The sequence below is a fragment of the Podarcis filfolensis genome, assembly GCF_964270895.1.
Source record: "Podarcis filfolensis genome assembly, chromosome: Z".
In the NCBI taxonomy this organism is placed as follows: Eukaryota; Metazoa; Chordata; class Lepidosauria; order Squamata; family Lacertidae; genus Podarcis; species Podarcis filfolensis.
The window spans coordinates 35,730,511-35,753,531 of record NC_139617.1 but is presented as its reverse complement, the minus strand read 5'-3'; the positions used below and the strand labels follow the sequence as shown (position 1 = coordinate 35,753,531).

General features: G+C 46.1%; 1 protein-coding gene across 6 annotated transcripts in view; it reads left to right on the top strand.

Moving 5' to 3' along the window:
- AK8 (adenylate kinase 8) overlaps positions 1 to 16,400 on the top strand; it is a 94,693-nt gene extending 78,293 nt beyond the window's left edge. For 4 of the 6 annotated variants that reach the window (XM_083596457.1, XM_083596459.1, XM_083596458.1 and 1 more), the window contains 2 exons: positions 13,345 to 13,425; positions 14,548 to 16,400. In XM_083596457.1, coding sequence (XP_083452583.1) covers positions 13,345 to 13,425; positions 14,548 to 14,803 — 337 coding nt within the window. In that variant the 3' untranslated portion in view covers positions 14,804 to 16,400. The remainder of the gene's footprint in view (positions 1 to 13,344; positions 13,426 to 14,547) is intronic. The other 2 variants (XR_014543846.1, XM_083596456.1) reach the window with 2 other exon arrangements.
- The last annotated feature ends 6,621 nt before the right edge of the window (positions 16,401 to 23,021 follow it).

Genomic DNA, 23,021 nt, shown 5'->3' with positions numbered 1-23,021 from the left:
CTCCCAATGAATCATGGGAACTGTAGTTTACCCCACACATAGAGCTACAGTTCCCAGTACTCTTAACAGACTACAGATCCCAGGATTCTTTGGAGGAAGTTACATGCTTCAGATGCTTGGTATGTCCACAGTCCTGAAGGAAATGGAAATATTACAAGCAAATAGGAGATATTTTATATGAAAGGTCTTTGAAGAACTACAGAGATAATACATGTGCGTGGTTTTCAGCATTTGCAGAGAGTTTCGAGTATTTACGAAGAGTGCAATCTCTCTAGAACAGTTGTCTTATTTATTTATTTGTTCTCTTGCAATGTTATATATCCTTTTTTTTTTGCTGTCCTTGGATACATCCACACATGCACGCACGCTTGCAGCTGTTTAAATTGCCGCTGTCAGGGGCTCTCACATGCTCTCAGTTATGTCATCACAAAGTCGAATCCAATTGATAGCAGGAAGCTTTAACTGATGTCCAGTGACATATTCATGCCACATGTTAGGTTGTATTCTGCGCCTTGATGGGATGGGATGGTTCATTTGATATACAAAGAGGGGTGGGAGTAGGGATATGTATTTTATTTAATGAAATGTATATACCACTTGATTGTAAAAAAACCAAGCCTGGGTAGACTTGTCTAAACATAAATGTTTTTAGCAGGTGCTAAAAAAGGTACAGCAGAGACACAATAGGCAGGAGTTCCAAAGTGTAGGCTCTGTCACACTAAAATATTGATTTCTTACAAATGTGGAATGTGGGGGAGATGCCCAGGAATGATTATGTCAGCCTCCTGTTTCATTGTGCTGTTCTATATTGCACCGTTCCAAAGGGAGACTAAGATTGTCAGCATTCAGGACATTCGGGCTACGGTATTGTTTAGCTGGTTTCGATTTTGTTATTATTGCCCCAGTTGTCTAAATTGTTTTAAATTGTTTTTAACTGTTTCTATCTTGTATGTTTTTAAATTATTATTTTTTGTGGGATGTGCATGGGAAGAGAGGAGCTGGGGAGAGCAGCTCCTCCTCCATCCCAGTCACTGTGGTTCAGGGTAGGGGGAGGTATAATATGGGGCGGGGGTTTGAGCAGGCTGGGTAAGGGGCACACAGCACAGGCAGCCAGTGACTTTGCCATGTTCCACCCCCTCCTCCAATCTGGGGAATTGGGTTTATCTTATCAGCCAGCACTTGGCTTTGTGGCTGCTGTTGTTGAATGCCAGGTGGGCTTGGAGTAAGACCTCCCTCATCCATGATCTGATTGTGGATGAGGAGGCCAATCTGTTCTGCATCACTGAGACCTGGGTGGGTGAGCAGGGTGGAGCCAGCTGTGCCCACCACCTGGCACTCAGTACAGCAGCAGAGCAGATTTGAAGGGTGGGAAGGGGGAGTTGCTGATTCCATCTCTCTTTCCAGGATCTCTGTCCAGTTAGAGGGAACTAGAGTGTATGTTCCTGGTATTGGGAAACATGGACAGATTAGGGATTCTGCTGCTTTACCACCTGCCTTGGTGCTCAGCTGTCTCCCTGTCTGAGCTGACAGAGCTGGTCTCAGAGGTGGTGTTGAGGCCTCCCAGACTGTTGGTTCTGGGTGATCGTCAACATCCATACTGAGGTGACTGGCTCTGGGGTGCCTCAGGACTTAATGGCTGCCAAGATAAGCATGGGACTATCCCAACATGTCAGTGGCCCAACACTGTGGCAGGCCACACTCTGGACCTTGTTTTCTCAGCTTGTCATGGTCAGATCACTTCCTGTTGACATTTAGGCTTTCAGCATCTTTCCCTCTCTGCAGAAGGGATGGCCCATCCTTGGAGGCTGATGGATCCAATGGATTTCCAGATCGCTTTGGGAGATTTTCTGGCTGATATGACTGACACTCCTGTCAAAGCCCTGGCTGACCTCTGGAATATCTGAATGGATCATCCAAATGGATCAGACTGTTGACACAATCGCCCCTAACCTCCCTTTCCCACCTTGTGGAGCCTGCTTAGCTCCCTGGTATCCTCCAGAGCTTAGGGTGAGGAAACAAAATGGGAGATGGCTCGAATGCGAATGGAGGAAAGATCTGATCAAATGCAAGTGAACACTGGTGAGGGCTCATCATCGAGCCTACCTAGTGGCAATGAAGGCAGTAAAAGAGGCATACTTTTCTGCCTCCATTGCATCCTCAATATGTCATCTGGTGGCCCAGCTTCCCCCTATCTGGACAGGAGTAGCCTAACTAGTGTTGCCTATGCTCTGGTAACTTATAGGTCTGACTGCAGTGGTTGATTAGTTTCCATCCCCAATTCAAAGTGCTGGTTTTGACCTATAAAGCCTTAAGTGGTTCAGGACCACAAGAACCACCTCTCCCCACATGAACCAACTTGGGCCCTGTGTTCATCATCTGAAGCCCTTCTTGGTGTGCTTCCTCCAAGAGAAATCCAGAGAGTGGCAACACGAGAATGGGCCTTTTCTGCAGCGGTTTCCCATTTGTGGATTGCTCTCCCCAGGGAGAATCAGATAGAGCCTTCATAATATACCTTTAGGTGTCAGGTGCAAACATTCCTTTTCAACCAGGCCTTTGGCTGACTAACATCCTATACCCCTTTGTATAGGGGCAAAGACTATATCAAGAGTGTGCCGTGCCTGATGTGCTGAACCATTTGAGAGAGACCCCTGGTTGTCATTGAGGGCATGAAGTCCCGAGCTTACCCAGTGGTAGCCTCCACATGGATATTGAAGTCACCCGGGACTATCATCCTGGGGTCCTCCAACAATACCCTACAGGCCACTTTGGCCATGGATTCTCAGGGATGCTTCTGGGCAACAGGATGGTCAGTAAACCAGCAGCATCCCCAATCTCTCTCTATGGCTTGGCTTCCAAGTGCAGATCCTCCAATCCTGTCCCAAGATCAAGAGGCTTTCTGGTCAAGGGGGTAGTGCTTTGATGGACAATAGCACACCTCCCTCCAAGTCCCCCCCCCCAATTCTAGCCTAGCCTAGTGCTGTGCTGAGTACCCAGGTGGACACAGCTGCATAAAGCAAGACAACCCAGCTCACTTATCTAAGTCACACTAATGCAGACTAAATCAGCCTGTTCATCCATGATCAAGTTATGGATGAGCATGGTCTTATTATGGATTGATCTGGCATTTAGCAACAGCAGCACCAAGCCAGATTGCTCAGTGGATATGCTAACAGTACCTTCTAGAGGAGTGAGAAGGCTAGAACAAGGAGCAGAGACTAAACATCTAGGTCTGCATCCCAGATGGAAGTCAGACCCTCCAACTGTACCTCCCCCCCACTGAAATTGGAGTATCACTAAATAGTACGTCAGGAGAAAATGGTGGTACTTTCCAGTGTCATCAAAAGAAGGACTCTTTGCACAACCTATTGCCCCTGCCCCCAGAGAAATTCCTACCCCACAGAAATATCAAGTAGTTTTTGCTTTAAATTCAAACCAGCAGGCATTGGGGCCAGCTCTATTAGAGGAGAGCAAAATCCAGAAGTTATAGAAGAAATGCATAGGTTTCTTCCGAGAGCATAAACTCCTGGTGCATCTCGTCATTGCCTCTCAGGAGAGCAGTACTAAAATTCCACTCATCATTTTATCATTCAGCTCAAATCGTCTTGGCTGTTTTTCACACCACAACATTTTGTGTGAAAAGCGACATTCTTTTCATTCTCGTTAAGAACCTGTTTTCTCTTAAGCTTCTAGGGGCTGTGGCTGGTCAGCTTGAGCCAAGATGGCAGACTCGTTTTGCCAAGTGTCCTGTCAGTACAAAGAGGGGCGAGTGAGAAACATGCCTCCTAAACCAGCCAATATAGCAATTCCTTTGCCAGTCCACTGCATGTCCACTTTGCAGAGCTATTAGCTCAAGCATTGGCCCAAGACATCAGACATGAAAAGATAAGAAGGGCCTGCTGGATCAGGCCACCTACTCCAGTAGCCTGTTCTCATAGCAGCCAAGCAGAACCAGAGGCAGTGTATAGCTAGAATGAGCAGTAGCCATCAATAGCCTTACCCTCTTCCTAGTCTCAGTCTTAAACCCCCAAAGAATGCTGTTAATTTAAAATATGAAATGATTATCACATTGTATTGTTTCTCCCAATCTAAAATGCCAGGGGATAATCTATTTAATATTTATTTACCTAATTTCCAACGCTTTCCAGGTTTCAAGGCCAGTACAATTATTATTGTACAAGTGGGGCATTAGGCCTCTGCTTCAATGGGCAGCTAGTTCTCACCACCCAATCTGGCTGGTCATTTTGGCCAGGAGCCCAAAGAACCTAAGAAGAGACTGCTGGTTCAGGCCAGTGGACCATCTAGTCCAGTATCCTGTTCTCACAGTGGCTAACCAGATACCTGTGGGAAACCCACAAGCAGGATTCAAGCACAAGAACAGTCTCCCCTTCTGTTGTTTGCAACCACAGGTATTCAGAAGAAATGCTGCCCCCAACTGCAGTGGCAGAGCACAGCCATTGTGACTAATAGCCCCTGATAGCCCTCTTCTCCTCCATGTATTTGGCTAATCCTCTTTCAAACCCATCTAAGTTGGTGGCCATCAGTGTAAGCCACAGAAGGCTGTGCTTTCTGGAGTGATTTGAATTCCCAGTTTTTCATACCTTTCCCCGTGCCCCTCACCACCCAATCTCTGTTATTATTTTTTTTAAAAGGGGTGGAGGAAATGGGAGCATTTAGCAAACACAGTAATAAATTTGGAGAGAGAGCCTTGCAAACAAGCATCTAGAAAAGGCCACAACGGAAACGATGGCTGTGTGTGTACGCCACACTTTTTTAATCACGTAATTGCTGAGTGACATTCAATTCGGTGGCCTTAAGTTTCTCTCTCCCCCCCCCCCAAGTATCGGGCACCCGCTCCTCTCTACCTGGTGCACCCCCACATCCTCCACTTTGGCCTTTGAAGCGGGGGAGTGCCTTAACTACACCGAAATTTGGCCGGGCTTCTGCATCTTACAGTAGAGACACGCATGCAAACAATTGAAGTCTTTGAGAACAATGAAATATGCATGGCTATCTGTGACAGCCCTATAAAGCAGAGCAATTAGCCGCGTAATCCGAGAGAGCTGAGGCGGGTGGGCGGCCCGCGGTTCCCTATTAGTTAAATGCTTTTTGTATTTGCGCTTCCCATCAAATCAACTAACACTTCCTTTAATTGGTTCATGAATTATACAGCTCCTCCTGCATTATAATTTAATCACCAGTAAACATTCCTGGGGCCCCACTGTAAAATGGATCGCACTCATTAATTCGTTAATTTCAGCAGATGGAAGGGGAGAGTGCCGGATGTACGGTGTGGCAAAATACCGACCGCCTCCGGCAATGGAAGAAGGGGGGGCCGTTTAGGGTCTTTTTTCCCTTTTTTTTTAAAGGGCTGTCAGAAACTCAATCTGTGAGCTGTCAGCAGCCTGGACCCTTTCTCCCCCTGGCACCACTCCCCACTTTTGCTTCTGCCATCCCTCCCTTCTTCACCCCACCCACTGGCTGGAAGTGACTGACGGATTCATACGGAGCCTTGTCAACCCGTCTTTAAACATCAAGCCGGCGGGTAAACCGAACCCAATGTAAATTATTTCTTGTCTTAACGGGCGCCCGTCTCCCCCCCCCCCCCCGTTTCTCTGTCCCCATGAATATTTCATGGTGGGCAGCATAAATATTAATTCTAATAGCTCTGCACGGTGGTTATTATTTCTGTCTTATGACAAATATTCATAAAATATTCAGCACCCTTTTTTGGAACACTTACACACTTGATTGTGAAATTTCCTTTTCTCTGGCTTCCTGGGGACGCGCTGAACATATTGGGGTTCTCTTGATGGACTGCTTTCCTCCCCACTCTTTCCCTCCCTCCTGCCTCTTAATTAATACTATGAAATATAAATATTTAATCCGATTTATTTTGCGTTTTCCCCAGAAGCGAACCCTATTAGGCTGGAGAGGTTCTGTTTGACAGTATTTAAATGGGGGAAATTTATTCCCTATTAGGAAATTGGTTACTCTTGACACGTGTGTAAAGTGACACATCATCGGCTCTTTTCCTCCCCCCCCCCTTCTCCCTCTTTTGCATTTGCAATGTGTTTCCTTTTCTTCTTCAAAAAATTAAGACTATTCAAGGGCATAGATCTTGCCCCTGGAAAAGTTTCTGCCACTATCGTTTGGCCAAAGGGATTAACTTTGCTTTGTGGACACAGACAGTGTTAAAACACGCTATTTCTTTATACTAATACTTGGCAATTTAAATAGCATTTTTCAGGTATTTAAAGCAGGGAGGGGGGCGTTGCTATCTGAATGCTGCTGAATTACAACTCACATCAGCTCTCACTAAGCGCGGCTGATGGCCCAGGAAAGTGATGGGCCAAAGGAGTGGCTTACCAAGGCCAGTGGATGAGGTTGTGGCCGAGATGACACCTGAACCTGGGACTTCTCAGCTTGCATTTCAGCTGTGCCAATTATCATCTTATTTTGATGTTAATGTAGAAAATTGGCACAGGTGATGTAGCCAAAACAAACATCTGCGTTCTGATGCTGTTCGGTTGTCTTGACCTGCTTTTCCCTCACCTTATGGCTGTAGCAATGAGAGGTTGTCTACTGACCCTTGTGTGATGTCATCATATTTGTCCTTGACCAAACTTAAGCACTCAGGCCTCTTCAGACAGCATGGTAGGCTTGGAAGGCGTCTGTTGGGGCTGCCAACCGAGAGCCAGGCAGGTAGGGAAGCAAGCAAGCTAGCTGACAATTCAGTAGCAGCCCCAACTGCAGGGTAGAAAGTCTGTTGGGCAGCCCAAGGGGAACATAAGAAGCTGCCATAGTGAGCCAGAGTTTTGGTCCTTCTATCTCAGTGCTGTCTACACTTACTGGAAGCAGCTCTCCAGGGTTTTAGGCAAGGAGTCTCCCAGCCCTACCTGGAGATATTGAGATGAGGTACATCCCTTCCCTGTATGTGTTCAGGATCATTTGCAGCATCACAAAAGTTCTTTCCCGGCATTGTATGGGATCCAGATTATGCCTGTGGCTCCAACAGCAAAAGGCTGTGTCTTCTCTGCTCCCTTCCAAGCCACAGAAGCTCCCTCCTTGCCGAGACGAGCTGCGATTAAGCTCACAATTAGGGGAAATGGGGCCAGCTCAGTTGTCCACCGAAGGAGCTCCCTGCTGCTGCCATCTTTATTCCTGATCTGTGAAGTGCCATTGGAGCAAACTCTGGGGGGAATCTGACAATGATGGAATAACAAACGAGAGGAAGGAGGAGGCAGAGAATAAAAATGAGAGAGGTGGTGTGTGTGTGTGTGTGTGTGTGTTTGGGTGTCTGCATGAAGGGATGTAATGTCATTTCAGGAGCAATTGCTGATACCCCCAGTTCCTAGCCTCTTTCTTTTTTTAAAAGTGGGCCATTATGAGCAATTTCTCTAAAGAAACTTTATGGACATCTTGAAAAGCCTTTAAAATGTTTGCATTGCCTGTGCTTCCCCTTCCCCCATATGCTTATATAACACCCCCTCAGTGGATGATGGGTTGTATTCAGTGCTTTATGCAGAGCAGACTTATCAAATTAGTGGGTATGGTTAACTTGGATCTGGTAATTTCAGTGGGTTTGCTCATTGGCTACAACCAGATATTCCTGATTCCTAGCAGATTTAGTGACCGGAACGGGGTGGGGAGGAGGATTAGACTGGACATGTTTGCCCTGAAGCTGATTGATCCCCTATATAATATTATCAGAACAAAGTTGTATATGTTCAGGATTTGGTAAGATGAGAGAGAGACTTCTCCTGCATGAAGGCCATGTCAGTTTTTCCGCTTTGAAGTACAAAAAGCTGTGAATCAGTTGGGCAGACTGTGATGTCCTGAATAGGCTCTTTCCCCCTTCTTCAGTTTGCCAGTCATCAGACTCAGCAAAGAGGAGAGCCTTGTAACACTAAACTGTAGTTTGGCTGTAACCACAGTTACCAAGTTCCTACTGAGAACTGTGGTTAGTTTAAAAGCTGAAGCAGATTCTCCTTGCATTTTTGTATACATCACTTGGCTAGAGAGGACTGCATTGCAAAATTTGGAGAAGTGTGAATTTTGAAGGAGGGCTGTGTTACAGTTTATGTATTGTATCACAAAGTGTGGATTTGAACGTGAACTGCATCAAATCCTTCCTTCCTAATTAGAAGCAGAAGGGGCAAGGCAGAGCAGGAAGTGTGTCTGTGGGAACCTCTTAAGCTATTCACTCTGCAGTGTCACCGTAGATCAAGGGGGAGGGAGCCCTTGGCCCTCCAGATATTCCTGAACTGTTGTCATCATCCCAGGCCTTCCTGGCTAAGGCTGATGGGAATTGTAGTCTAGCAACATCTGGAACACCAAAGATTCCCTGCACCTGCCCTAGATGACAGCCTTACACGGCTAAGAAGGAAGACTGGATTTCACTGCCTCTTTCCTCTCTGTGGATATATATTGTTCTGGGGCCATGGCAAGGCATTTGGCAATTGAATAGTTAACAGCAGTAATCTCTCTCTCTCCCTCTCAGGTTTAGGCACAGCTGGGGGAAGTTGTGGCATTATCAGTTATGCTCCCATTTTAAGCAAGGATCAGCCAGTGCCCCCCACGCCCCCACCCCCCGCCGAGTGCAGAGCATGCAGAATGGAAAGCAGGCAGCTGGTCCCTGCTTACCAAGGGGAAGATGTATAGGCTATTTTAGCAAATTGAGAACAAGATGAATGGCCTTCTATTTTTGAAAGTTGCTGTCTCACAATAAAAGCAGAAGTTTAAAAGTAGCTTTTAACCAGAGGAGGCTGGTCCATTAGGGCATATAGGGGCACTGCCCCACCAACCACAGCCTGCCTGTGCCCCTCTACCCCACCTGCCTGCTTTTTCTCTTTAGGGGTTGGCTCTGCCAGCCAGCTTCTTCCTCCATGGTTTCAGTGCTGCCCTTGTAGAACTCATCAGGGAGGAGGATGGGGACAGAACTAGAATGAGTTGGCCCCACCTCTGATTGCTTCCAGCCTCACCTGTCATTGGCTCTGTCTCTGTCTACTGGCAGGGTCACTGCCTTCTGCCCTACAAGGTCCAATGGGCAACAACCACCACTAAAAACATGAGAAGAGCCTTGCTGGATGAGGCCAATGGCCCATCAAGTCCAACATCCTGTTCTCCCAGGACCCAAGAATAACAGCTCTCTCCCCTCCTAGTATTCAGAAGCATTACTGCCTCCAACTGGAGGCAGTTTAGCCAGAATGACTCGTAGCCATTATCTTCCTCCATGAATTTGTCCAATCCTCTTCTAAAGCCATCCAAGTTGGTGGCCGTTACCAACTCACTTCCTGTTGAAGTGAGTTCCATAGTTTAGCACCCGGGAGTCCCAACTTGTGCCCACAAGAATGTTCCCGTTCCATCTGGTCCACATCCAACAGATTTCCATTGTCCACCCCAGGGCCCAAATCAACATTAAGCATCCCAGTCTGATTGCATCCACTCCTGATATCTATGCAGATACCTGCTCTACACATGTAGAAAGAACACTATACATTTTTTGAAGGGAGGGCATTTATAGGGCACTTATTAACCATGCCCGCTGGGGCTGGTTCAAAAATTTTAAACAGTAAAAATACTAATGTAATCTGTAAAAGCTAAAACAACTGGGGAAGGGCTGTAGTTCAGTGGTAGAGCAAAACTTAGTTGGATACAACTCTTTGTAATTATTTTTTAGCAGACAGTGGGAGTAATATTGTAGGTTTAGTGGAAGCTGAACCCTAGCAGAATGGAAACAGTGCTGATTGTGAAGAACGGAGGACTGGATGGAAATTGCTGCCTGCTTACATCTGTATGCTCCCCCCCCCCCAAGCACCTGCCGCTCTTCCTAATAGTGGGGCTGGAGCTGTCCTCTGTTCTCCAGCTCCGAATCTTCTGCTCAGGAAACCAAACTGATTATCCCTGGAGACCAATAAATAGGATGGGCTGTGCAGTTCTGGCAGCATGGAAAGATGCCTTGTAATCCTCTTCAGAATGTGGTTGTTTGTTTGTTTGTTTATTAAATTTGTATACTGCGCTTCATCCAAAGATCACAGGGTAGTTCGCAACATAAAAACACAAAATGAAAACCCGAAACATATAATAAAATGAAAACAAAAGTGAACAAACCAATAACCCCTCTCCCACAGACACATTTAAATGGCCTCCTTCTTCAACTGCTGGGTGATGCCAGGATATAGTAGGGCAGGCTTCCTCAACCTCAGCCCTCCAGATCTTTTTGGCCTACAACTTCCATGATCCCTAGCTAGCAGGACCAGTGGTCAGGGATGATGGGAATTGTAGTCTCAACGCATCTGGAGGGCCGAGTTTGAGGAATCCTGTAGTAGGGGCTTGGTGATGGCTTGTCCCTTGCTTGTCCCATTGACCCTCCAGGTGTTACTAGACTACAGCGCCCATGATCTCAGGCCATTGGCCATGCTTCCTGGGGCTGATGGAAGCTGTTGTTCAGCAAAACCCGGAAGGCCAAACGTTCCCCTACGGCTGATTTAGGCAATGAACACGTCTGAGTCAGGAATTACCCACCTGACTCCCTACAACATCCCCCCCCTCCTTCCCTCTGCTTGTCTTTATTGCTGACACCAGACTGAATAATAAGACACACTTTCTCCACACACAAAATGTGTATTTCCGACAAGGCTCTTCCACTGTTCATCTTCCTGGCAGCTTCTTACGAGGGGTGGGTCTTTGGCTTTTCCTTCTCAGTTTCCTGCTACATTTCTCTTTTTCTCAACTTAGTGACTATGAGTAGCGACAAGGCTCCTTGATATGGCAGGTTATAATCCTTTCCTTCTTTTTTTGTTTTGTTTTGTTTATTTTGGAAAATAATAGGGGGAGCCGTATCAATTATCAGGACTGTATAAGCAGACATTGTTGCCCCCCCCCCTCGCGTGCGCCTTTCCCTGCCTTCTGCTAGAATATTCATCTCAATACACTTTATCACTAGTTACCCGTTGTGACAATCACAATTCTAGACGGTTGTTGGGCAACAGAAACAAAGCAGAAACAAAATGTTTGGAGTGTAAAGGATAAAAGACTGTTGAAAACTGTTATATTCTCCTCCTGTCTTTGGAATCATTGAGATCTTCTGCTTTTTTTATTTTTAATGCTGGGCTGAGGTGTGTGTGTTTTTTTGTGTGTTTTTTTTAACTCAATGCAAGTGGAAGTCATTATCTGTAAACATTTGAAGAGCCAGCGAGATGATTTTCATAACTTTAAGTTCTACAAAGGAGCCAAATAATCTTGCTACGTGCATGCCACGGTGATAGAACCCTCCGGCTTTCATCTGATCTGATTCTCCCCAGTAAGGATAAAATGTTCCCTTTGGTGAATGTCTAAAGCTTACACTAACCGGTCTGAGAGGCACGTGCATGCACCGCCCCCCCAATGAATTGAAATGAAATATAAAAACTAAGCAGTATAGCCTTGAAGCCAGCCGCAGGGAGAAATTGCATTCTGAGGAAAGCCGGCAAAATATCCTATTCCCTACCGCCCAGAATAAAATAAAAGTTCATTTCTACAAAGAATTTGGAGTGGATTAGGGAACAGGAGAAAGACAGAAAGCTAAATAATAAACAGGAGATTTCCCCCTCTTCCAAGTTACCTCTTCCAATATCCTTTCGGTAAAGATATTTCCTGCATTATGAAGTTTGAGGCATGAGAAATCCTGGGATGCACTTCATACTTCAGGGTTGGAAAGTGGTGGCTGTAGTAATGAATGAGCATAAAAAATTCCCCTTTGTATAGTAAAGAAGTGAGAGAGGGTTAACATAGTCACCTCCCTCAAGTGCTGGCCTTGAGGTAACACACGGGGGGCTTTGGGCTCAGGGGAGCATCTGAAAATAGGAGCACACAGAGTCAGTTGGGATAGCCCAGGAGTGTAAGTCTTGGTGCTTTTCTCCCAAGGGTCAAAATGATATACATGATGAATGAGTGGTGGAGCAGATTGCCCCTCTTCAGCCTGCGGGTGGAGCAGTTCCAGATTCAAATGCTCCTCTCAGTTCTTTCGCTTACACACCATGCAAAGAGAAAACTAGGAGATCAAGGACAAAAGTTAAATCATGGCCTTCGTTGTGCTCATTTTAAATAAATAAACAATATTTATGTGTGGCAGGGCATTTTTAATATTGGGGTGCATTTAAAAATGTGTACCGTATCTCCCTCAACTGGCAATGATACAGGCCAGATATCTTCCAGCTCATCCCTCTGTGTAGATTAGACTTTAAGGCATGCTCAGAAGCAAAATCTAGGGAAGGAGCCAGTACAGCACATCCTCTGTGGCGAGGTCTCCTGCCTTTCCTTCCTTTGAAACCCCAGGTTCAAATGGACTGAGCTTCCTGGGCTCCATGAGGGCTTACTGGTAATGCCTAAAGAAGGATAATAGCCCAACATAAGAACAGCCCTTTTGCATCAGGCCAATGATCCCATCTAGTCCATCGTCCTGTTCTCACAGGGGCTGAACAGATGCCCGAATGGGAAGCCAGCAAGTACTTGTGATCTCCAGCAGCTGGCATTCAGAGACATCACTGCCTCTGAGAGTGCAGGTAGCACACAGCCATCGTGGCTAGTAGACATTGATAGCCCTTTCCTCAATGAACCTGCCTGATCCTCTTTTAAAGCTGTCCAAGTTGGTGGCCATAACTGCCTCCTGTGGGAGCAAGTTCCCCAGTTTAACTCTTAGTTTCAGTTCCTTTCCTAATGATCCTTAGCATGGAATTCACCTTTTTCAAAGCTGTGACACTCCAGTTTGCCTTGAAGGCCACCATTTTAATGATGCTCCAATGAGAGCAATGTGGGAAATTAAAATGGCACCTAGACACAGAACTTTGGTGCTGCTGGGAACATTCCAGCCAGATAGCACCACAAGGGTCCCTTTGATGGAAGAGAAATCCTCTCTCTTAACTTGGAGGCTGATTGAGAGGGACCGCAGCATCCAAAAGGCTTCTGCAGGTTAGAGGACCAAGTACAGGCAGGTGACGGGAACAGACCCTGGCCTTGGACCGAGGCAGCTTCTTGTATTGTTAATCAAAGATCATTATTATTTAGGATACAGCAAGCCCGCAACTTGGGTGCATTTAATTTGTGTGCGTGGCAAAAAACAACAACAACAAAAACCCTATTAAAAATCAAAAAGGGGGCAGAAACGGGTGCAAATGACTTTGGCAGTCCCACCTGCCACAGAACCCAATGTGTTTTGACTATACGTGATTTTGGCGTTAGGCTTGATCCCTGGAATAAGTTGCGGGCCTACCGTATAGGAAGAATTCAGCTGTTCTCAAAAAACAGTCAGTGTGCTATTGCTAGTGGCATTAACTGAACATTTCCCCCTCTCCACTCTCTTCATAGGGTGTTTTTCCTGCACATCACACCTGAGTCCATTCTGGAGCGCCTGTGTTACCGTATGCTTGACCCAGTCACTGGAGAAAGGTTAGTAGCACCAATGCAAGTGTGCTGGGGACAGTTTCCCTGCTTTGGAAAATTTATCCAAATCTAGGGGGGCGGAGTGTTTTTTGTTTTTGTTTTGCAGAATACAGTTCACTTTTTGAAGGGATGTCTGGCCCAAATGCAATTCAAAGACAGCCCTGAGTTACCCTTCTCAACAGACAGCCTCACCTGGACAGCAGACTGAGCAGGCATATGCACCTAGTCACAGCCTTCGCCACTAGGGCGAGATGAATTTCCATTGGAATGACAGTAACCGTGTCTGCATTTGCATTTACTCCAGGGGTGGGTCACCCTTCTTAAGCTGAAAATCTGCCTCCCCTTCTAGACAACCTTGCAAGCACTGCATGCCAGTGATGGGAGGAGCCAGAGGCAAATGTGGGCAGATCAACCAGTGTCAGTTTTCGCATTTACACAGTAAGCTAGTTTCATCACACGCTCAACACACACTGCTCTGTCCTCCATCCAGACAAGCAAGAGAAAGGGAATTTACCTTTGGGGTTAGACTGTAAATTTGAATCCAAGACTTGCCATTTAAAAACAAAAAAAATCTTTGTTCAGGGGCCAGAAAACTGTAGGCCAAGCCTCCCCAGCTTTGGTTGGTTTAAGTGTGAGCACTTTTGCCAACAATTTTCTTGTGTTTTTAAAGAGTATTTTTTCTGAATTATAGCTATATATTGTTATGTCAGCATTGGGGGACCCGTGGCTCTCCAGATGTTGCTGGACTCCAACTCCCAGCATCCCCTGACCATTGGCCATGCTGGCTGGAGCTGGTGGGAGTCCCACAATATATGGAGGGCTACACAGTTGCTGATCGAAGAAGAGGCGCTCCCCTCTCTCAAATGAGAGACTGCTCTTCTAAAGAGAAGCATCCTTCCATGTATTACATGCAGTAGGGAATGCTGTTTATTAAAACAGGTGTGATGGACTCCGTGGCCTTCCAGATGTTGTTGTACTTCAACTCCCTTCTTCCCTGGACCATTGGCTGTTGTGGCTACAGGGGCTGGAAGGCCACAGGTTCCCCATTCCTGCTGTCACCAGAACACTCTTTAAAAGGTAGGGTAGAGCTTCGTCTCTGAGCTTTTTACTGTTCTGCCCCATTTCCAGGTACCACACACTGTACCAACCGGCAGCCTCCAAGGAAGCCAGTGAACGCCTCCTGATACATCCGAGGGACTTGGAAGAGGCTGTGAAACTCAAAGTGGACGCTTACTTGAGGATCGCTGAAGGCTTGGAGACTGTATTCGAAGATGCCATTTTCATCAATGGCGACCAAGACCCTCAGACAGTATTTGAGTACATCGAAAGCTACATTGTCAATCCCCGACCCACCACCCTAGGCTTCCCACTACAAATGGCTTGAAGTGTCTTCTTGAAAATGATTAGGCAAGTGCTTGGCTTGGCTTTGTTTTACGTTGTTTTCCTTTACTTTTTAAAAATAATTTTTAAAATAATTTTCAAATTTTGCAAACAACAATTAAAAAGAAAAACAAAACAGTACACATATCCCATTGGACTTCCCTCCCCCCTTTTGTGGATCCATATATATTTCCAAGAAGATGCAGGGGGGAAATATCTATCTATCTTTATATCTATATCTATCTATCTATCTATCTATCTGTCTGTCTGTCTGTCTGTCTATCTATCTATCCCCTTTTGTGGATCCATATATATATATATATATATATATATCCATATGTGTGTGTGTGTGCGTATCCCCTGCATTTTACACCCACCCACACCCTGCATATATATCTCCACAAAAGGGATATATATATATATATATATATCCCATGCATTATATATATATAATTACCATCCTTAACTGTTCCTTATTTCAAAATTTTAATTACATGTTTTACATCAATCCTGCACTAACCTTTGCTTTAAGCTACCCCACCCCCTCCACCCAGGAGGTTGCAGACACTCAACGGGGCCAGGAAACACAAGTTCCCCACAGCCTACAAAGCCCTCAATGGATTCCTTATAATAAGAGCGGGGAACTTGGGGCCCTCCAGATTGGTCAGGCTGCTGGTGTGGGGCTGATGGGAGTTGGAGTCAAACAATATCTGAAGGGCCAGTTTCCTCACCACTGACTTGGGTATCATAAACTTTCAGGATCCCCTGGGCCTGGTATATATAGCAGAACTGTGAGTGCTTCCTCCTGCCTTTGGCTAATCAGTGGAGCAGGGTCTTTTGGCTCCACCTACTCAGGTCACCAATCTCAGGGCTAGAGATAAGGCACCTTCCTGATCTAGATTTAAGTGTTGCTGCAAACAGCCCTGCTTCTTACAAGAGGGTGGGGAACCTGTAGCTCTCCATCCCAACCATTGCCCTGCTGGCTGAGGCTGATAGGAGTTGGGAGTCTGATAGGAGGCTGATAGGAGTTAGGAGTCCCATTTTGATCTAAGAAGAGGCATTGTCTCTCACATGGAATGCCTCTTCTAAATAGAGACATTCTTCCCCTCTCTGCATGCACTAGGGAATGCTGCTCCTTAGATCAGGAATGGGGGACATGTGACCCTCCAGATGTTGTTGGAGTTGGGTGTGTAACATCTGGAATGCTGCAGGTTCCTCAAACCTGACCTAAAATAGGCGGCGGCAGACTGCTAGTATCCATATGTTGAGAGTTAGACCTGAGAGCATCCAGTTGGACTAGAAACCCCCACCTCCTCCTGTAAATTTGATGTTTTGTTTTCCCAAGAGAAATTAAAGGGGTGGTAACATTCTTGATTATCAACCAAACAGGATTTTTCTCTTTTCTTTTTTTGGATTTTTGTGTCCTGCTAATTCCCATGATTCAGCGACAGAAGAAAAACCTCTCCCCCACCCCATCCTGTCCTTTCCTATATGGATGATTGTTCAAGGCAAGCTGTAAATCTAATTCCTCCCAAATTTTGCCTGATGTGTTCTTGGGTCAGAAGATTGTAGAACAGACTATTAAAAGCTCTCTGAACTTACGTTCCAGCCTCCTTATTGTGTGATGTTGGCCGACTTGCGCTGGAAGAAAAAAATTAAAAGGTGCCATTGAAATGTTGGGGGAAGGAGGAAAACAGAACATAAAAGCCTTTTATAAAGGAAATGATAAATAATAATGGAAACAAACAATGGGGCCATAATCCTGTCTCAGAGCCAGACATATTTGGGGGAAGGGTCTGTGCATCTCATAGCAGATGGCTGATGGACTCCAGTTATGCCCTTTTGGTGACACCAGGCGTCTTCTTTGGTGGAGGGGGCCAGGATCCTGCTGAGTCAGCAGATGTTTGAGTGGGACTCCAGAGAACCCATGAACTGTCTGTTTGAGCTAGAAGTCCCCTTTCCTTTCCAGCAGGTCGTCTCTCCGGTCTTTAGCCAATGACCTAAGGAATTTATCTACACACTGCCACATCGCTTCTGACCAAAGGAATGGAAAGCATGAATTGAACCATGCAGGCCCAGGCAGCCTTTGCACTAAAAGGCCCCCAATAGGTCCATCTTTCTCTATAGTCCACGGTTGGCTGTCTTTTTCAGCCCGAGGGCCACACTCCCTTCAGGGCAACTTGCTGAGCACCATGTGCTAGTGGTGGACAGAGTCAGAGGCAAATGTGGATTTTACACTTTGTGCAGTAGGCCAGTTTCTACACAGACTCACACACCCCTCTCTGTGCTCCATCCATGCATTAGTAGAGTTCAAGGATACATCCCAGCCAGGCAGAAACATTCAGGGGGGAGAAGTAGGGTCAGTGAAGGGGACAGTGGGTGTGTCTGGAGGACCACATCTGGCCCCTGGGCCTGAGGTTCCCTACCTCCTATTATAGCCCCCGGCTCTTTCTTATATTTGCTTCTAGCTCAGGCCTCAATGACTCAAAGTCCTCTTCATGTTTCCTGAAGGACCATCTTTGTCCCCAACCTCACAGGAAGCGGACCTGACAAAGCTCAATATGCTGCTTTACATTCTTACCCTCCCAGGCTGGTTACTCTGGCTTCAGCCCATTGCCATGCCTCTGTGCATGGGCTTTCGACTGCAGCTCCAGCCACTGCCACCTGGCTCTCCCTTTGCCATTTTGCTGTGGACGTGGTTGCAATCTCTGGCAAGGAGGCCAGGCTCCAGATCAGCAGTAGGCAAGGTCTTCTTTCCTTGTCCTCCCCAGCCCAACGGGTGTGGATGTGGGGGGTGTCACCTAGCAATCCCTGTGGCCCACTAGCCCCTGCTCACCTCTTGTTTCTGGCTGTGACATCAGACCAAGGGGAACCTTTGGATTGCTGGAGCTCAGCAGCATGACGTCAGCAGGCACCTGTGAAAGGGCTGCAGTGGCTCGACCCTGGGGCATTTCTGACGGGTTTCCCCTTACTGGTGGGATGCGTGGATGCTTACCTCAGCAGCTGCCTCCTCTCCAACCCCAGGCCCTGGCCCAATGCTTGTAAAGCTACACTGCCGCTCCCGTGCATAAATTGGAATGGCGGCTATTAATAATAAATGGAGAGTACATCTTGCTAATATCACCTCCATCAGAGTGTTCCTACTAAATATTGATAGGCGAAACGGCTCGGCCGCGCATTTAAATACTGTTTGCCGTGCAAGTGAGGGTACAAAGGGGACAGTGGCTCTTTAATTAGACAGGTACATCTGCTTAATTAATTTAGCCATAAAGCTATTCCCTCCCCCCCCTTTCATCTATATGCGTTGGCAATATTAGTTCCGCTCAGCCAGTCGCAGAGAAACCGAATGAGGCCGGCTCATTGAGATGCAGCCGGTGTGTCCGCCCAGAGAGTTCTCGGGTCAGTGGTCAACCCCCCAAGGGCTTCCGCCAGGCCTGGAGTGCAGGCCGTCTGGGTTAGCAGAACATGCTAATACTCTTGTAGGACTCTCCCTCAGAAACAACTAAAACAATTGACATTCATTTAATTACTGGGGAAACGAAAGAGGCCTTTGCATCCACTTTGCATAGTAAGAGGCCCTGTTAATGCTACAAAAGGTTCAGCGGGTGAGAGGAGGAATTACTTTTATAATTGGAAGACGATGCTTCAAAACCAATTTGGGAGCTGGGCTGGATTTGATTAGCATCTGATTCCAGCCAAATAAACATTTGGCAAGGAGAGCACAAGCACAAGAAAGCAAGCTAGGAGTGCATCAGGTGACAACAACTAGTCCTTGGATGTTTGTGTGGCCCCTAAAACATGCAACTCTTGTCCCATCCACCAACTTGCTACATTCTCAAGAGAAATGTTTCCCAGATTCTGCTAGCAGGCACACATCTTCCTATCTGATTTGGAACTGGAAGCGCATGCCATGCACAAAAAAGGGTAAGAAATAATCTGAATTCAGAAGGAGGCAACCTGTTTTTGCCCTGTGCAAAAACACATCACTGTTTGTGAGTGTGTCTCCTGACCAGATAGAGGAATGCCAAAGAGAATGGCCCCAGGCAGAGGCTGAAGAGGCAGCCAATTTGCTTACATGCCTGCATTATGAGGGCTTAACTGATCTCATCATGCCCTAGGCAGAGACATAGCAGAATCCTTTATGCAGCAGGGGCAAGGCCCGAACAAAGTCATTCAGAGTTGCAGCAGGCAGACTCCTCTGTGTGGGTGAGAGTTTTGGGCTCACAGGAACCTGCAGTCATGGAATTTATTACCCCTTGCAATCATGTCCCAGAATTCTGGTGGGAATTCCTGCTGAAGAGAGTGGGAAGGGGGAAAAGGCTTTCAGTAGAGGATTAGCTATGTCAAGGACTTCCCTTGCAAAGCAAGGCAACCATGGTTACTCACCTCTAGCCTTGTGACAATATGCAATATGCTCACAGCACAAACCATCATGATACCAAAACTGCCTAGGCTCAGTGTGCATAGGGCAACACCCGGTCCTGCACATACCTCCCCAGTCACACTGTGCACGAGGTTCAGTCATCAGATTGAACCAGATTGGCTTGGCCAATGTGTTCACACCACACCAATGTTACTACACACCTCCTGGTAAACGGCAGTGGCTCACATGCCAGGTCAGGGAAGAATCTCCACTTGACCAAGCCATGCAATGACTCAAGCAAGTCATTTAACAGGGATGGAATAAGATGGAATGGATACTGATGGGGTGGGGCTGAGTGTTCAGTCCTTAAACATTCTTCCTCTGGTTCTTAAAGTGGCCATTAAAGTACTGCTTCCAGCTCAGTAAGACTCTTTGTTGTCTGGTTTTCCTGGAGTCCTTGCTACTAGAGGTACAGCTTAATTCAAAATTTGGGGCTTATTTGATGGAATTTCTACATGCTGAGAAGCAAGAAGGACCTCTATCTAGTAGCTGAAAGGAGAATAAAGCACAGAGAAACGTGGCCGGAAGTGCTACTACTGTCCCTCCAGCTTTCTCTGTTCTGGCTCTGGGAGCCCCTTCAGAATCCTCCGTCTCTTCAGTCCCTGGGTTACCCATGACCTGATTGCAACAGCATTCTCCCTGCCTGAGGTTTCCAGCAACCAGCATTCAGAAGCTTTAACGCCCCAAACCATGCAGGTAGATCAGGCTTCCTCAGCCTCAGCCCTCCAGATGTGTTGAGACTACAATTCCCATCATCCCTGACCACTGGTCCTGCTAGCTAGGGATCATGGGAGTTGTAGGCCAAAACATCTGGAGGGCTGAGGTTGAGGAAGCCTGAGGTAGATCATAGCCATCATGGCTAAATGTTGATAGCCTTCTCCTCCTTGAATTTGTCCAGTTCTCTTTTAAAGCAGTACAAATTGGTCAAGAAATCAGCACAATGCTTAATCGGCCAAGAATCCAATGTCTGATCACCCATTCTCCTTCACTTTGCCAAGGCACCTATTTAAACACAATACACAAGTTGTGTGTTTCTTTATTTAGAAAGCGATTCATGTAACAGTGCTACTGTTGCAGTATACAAAACACATTATCCAGATTCTGTTTCACATTTACAAAAGAAGTCAACCATATATACAGCATTAATATTCACAGTAATGTACCATCCTCGAGGGAACCAGAGCATTTTCATAACACAGTCTTAATGCGGTCAGCTTGGTAACATAAGAACCAGCTAGTTGATTAACATTTCTTTTCTACAACACATTGATTTTGTTTTTTGTTTAAAAGCCAAGATGCAAAAGCCCTAACTGGATTAAGGAATGAACCCTTAATCAGACTCCCTTATTGCACCATAGCATTTTAAGAAATCAACAACGCATAGACATAACACATATTTTATATTTATGCTGAGCGGGTGGATAATTAATGTCTTTACAAATGACTATAATTTTTGATGGCTTTTCTCCTCGGAATTGATGGTTTGGTGTGTCAGACCTCTGGCTGTGCTACTATTTAACTTTTGTAAAACCGAGCCAGAAAAGGAGGTGAGCTTTTCCAACCAGAATCTACTTCAAAAGAAAATCTCAGCCCACTTTTATTTGGGACTGATATTGCGAGGGTTGGCCAATGTTCCTCCTCACCCCATTTCTGCAGAACAGCAACACAGAAAACATTTTCTCTTCTGGCTCCATCTTGCAGCGTCATCAGACCCAGCATCCCATATACCACCAAGGAGGGTTGGAGGGATATAGTGTTTTGGCGTGAAGGGTTCCTTCAAGACAGTTATTTCTGTATTGCAGATACCCCACCACCTTCTCTGGCAAAAACTTGCATGAAGTGCCTTGAAACAGAAGGAACTGTTCTTTTGCCATATGAAATATGCTGTTAAGGGTTAACTGTATCCGTGATGGGTAGTTCCCAAGGTTGCTCTGTCCCACTATAGTAGGATCTCCCAAAGTGGTCAATATTTCAATATTCACAAACATGGTCAATGGGACTGTGCAGTGGCTGAATAAGCAGTTGAAAGGGGGTCAAAACCTGGGGGTTGTAAAGAAGCCTGTGGGGTGTAGTGTGAAAAATCTAATTAGGAACTGTTGAGTCTCAGAAATAAAGGATGTGGGCATGTGCAGAGTGCACCCCTTCTCACCAATGAGGAACCTCTGGTAACATTATTTCTGCTTGTTTCACTTCCTTATTTTTACATGCTCTGACTCCCAGTAATGGTAATTAATAAATTAAAAAATGCTGACTATATATTGATCTTTCTTTATGTTACGAATTTGGGTTGGGTTGGATTGGGTTGGGTTGGGCTGGGCTGGGCAATGATCATAAGCTCATTGAGGCTGCATCAACAGAAGTATAGTGTCCAGATCAAGGGAAGTAATAGCCCCACTCTATTCTGCCTTGGCCAAACCACACTTGGAATACTGTGCCCAATTCTGCGCGCCATAATTTAACGTGTACAGAGGAGGGCAACCAAGATGATAAAGGGTCTGGAAAGCAAGCCTTATGAGGAACGGTTGAGGAAGTTGGGTATGTTTAGCCTGGAAAGAGGAGACTGAGCGGAGATATGGTAGCTATTTTCAAATACCTAAAAGGCTGTCATATGGACTGCGGAGAGTAGGACCTGCTTCAGAGAGTAGGACCTGAACCAATGGATTCAAGTTACAAGAAAGGAGATTCTGACTAAACACCAGGAATAACTTTCTGACGGTAAGAACTGTTCAGCAGTGGAACAAACTCCCCTCGGCAGGTAGTGGACTCTTCTTCTCTGGAGGTTTGTATGATCTAGTTGAGATTTCTGTATCACAGGGGGCTGGACTAGATGACTCTCACAGTCCCTTCCAACAATTCTACAATTCTGATTCTAAATGAACTTCAGGTTCACACTTTAATGGGACCACTGGGGGCTGGGACCAGATTAAGGCTCCCTCACAAGCCTCTGGTGCCATTCACACCCATTGAGAAAAGCAAATCTTTGTTTTGGGGAAAACCTACAGTAAAGACAAAGCTGCGCTTCACCCCAATATTAGGAGATACGTCTCACACTCCAACCTTCATTGCAGCTTTTTAAGCATAGATTGGAGAGCCATCTGTCACAAATGCTTTAGTTGAGATTCCTGCATAGCAGGAGGTTGGACTAGATGAAACTTGGGATCCCTTCCAACTCTACCTTTCCATGGTTCTATGGGTAGGCAACTTGCATCCCTTAGCTTAATTTCATGCAGCGCCCCTGAAATGAGTGCTTATTACTGGCAAGAGTGACCTGTGTTGTTGTCCCCCAGAAACCTTGCAGAGAGGGGAGGAAAAGCACAAGAGAGAAGAGGGGAGAGGAGTGGTTGCACCCACTGAGTGAATGTGGCCCTTGCCAACCTTGTGTTACAGCATCCTTGGCAGACAGAAGCCCTATCTCCAGACCCACCCTGTCCATCAGACTGGCAGGCATTGATTTCTACTTCATAAAAATAACAATGAAGCATTCCCCACCCCTGTCCTTTAATAAAGGGGATCAAATGTTAAGCTACTTGAGAATTTGCTACTTTTTGGAGCTGAACACAACATAATAGTCACCTCTGTGATTAAAACACCCCACCCCAAGGTGACTGGGCAGGTTTATGAACTCCATATTGCCTTTCAGAAATATCTGCCCTAATTCTTGCAAGAAACTCAGTTCTTTAAGGAAGAGCAGCCTGGCTTTGTCTAGACATTCAAGCTGTGCTGGCCTTCATTAAATCTTGAGCCAACAACTAGTGTTCAGAGAAAGTACTGGGAGCACAGCCACACTGATATTAATTCA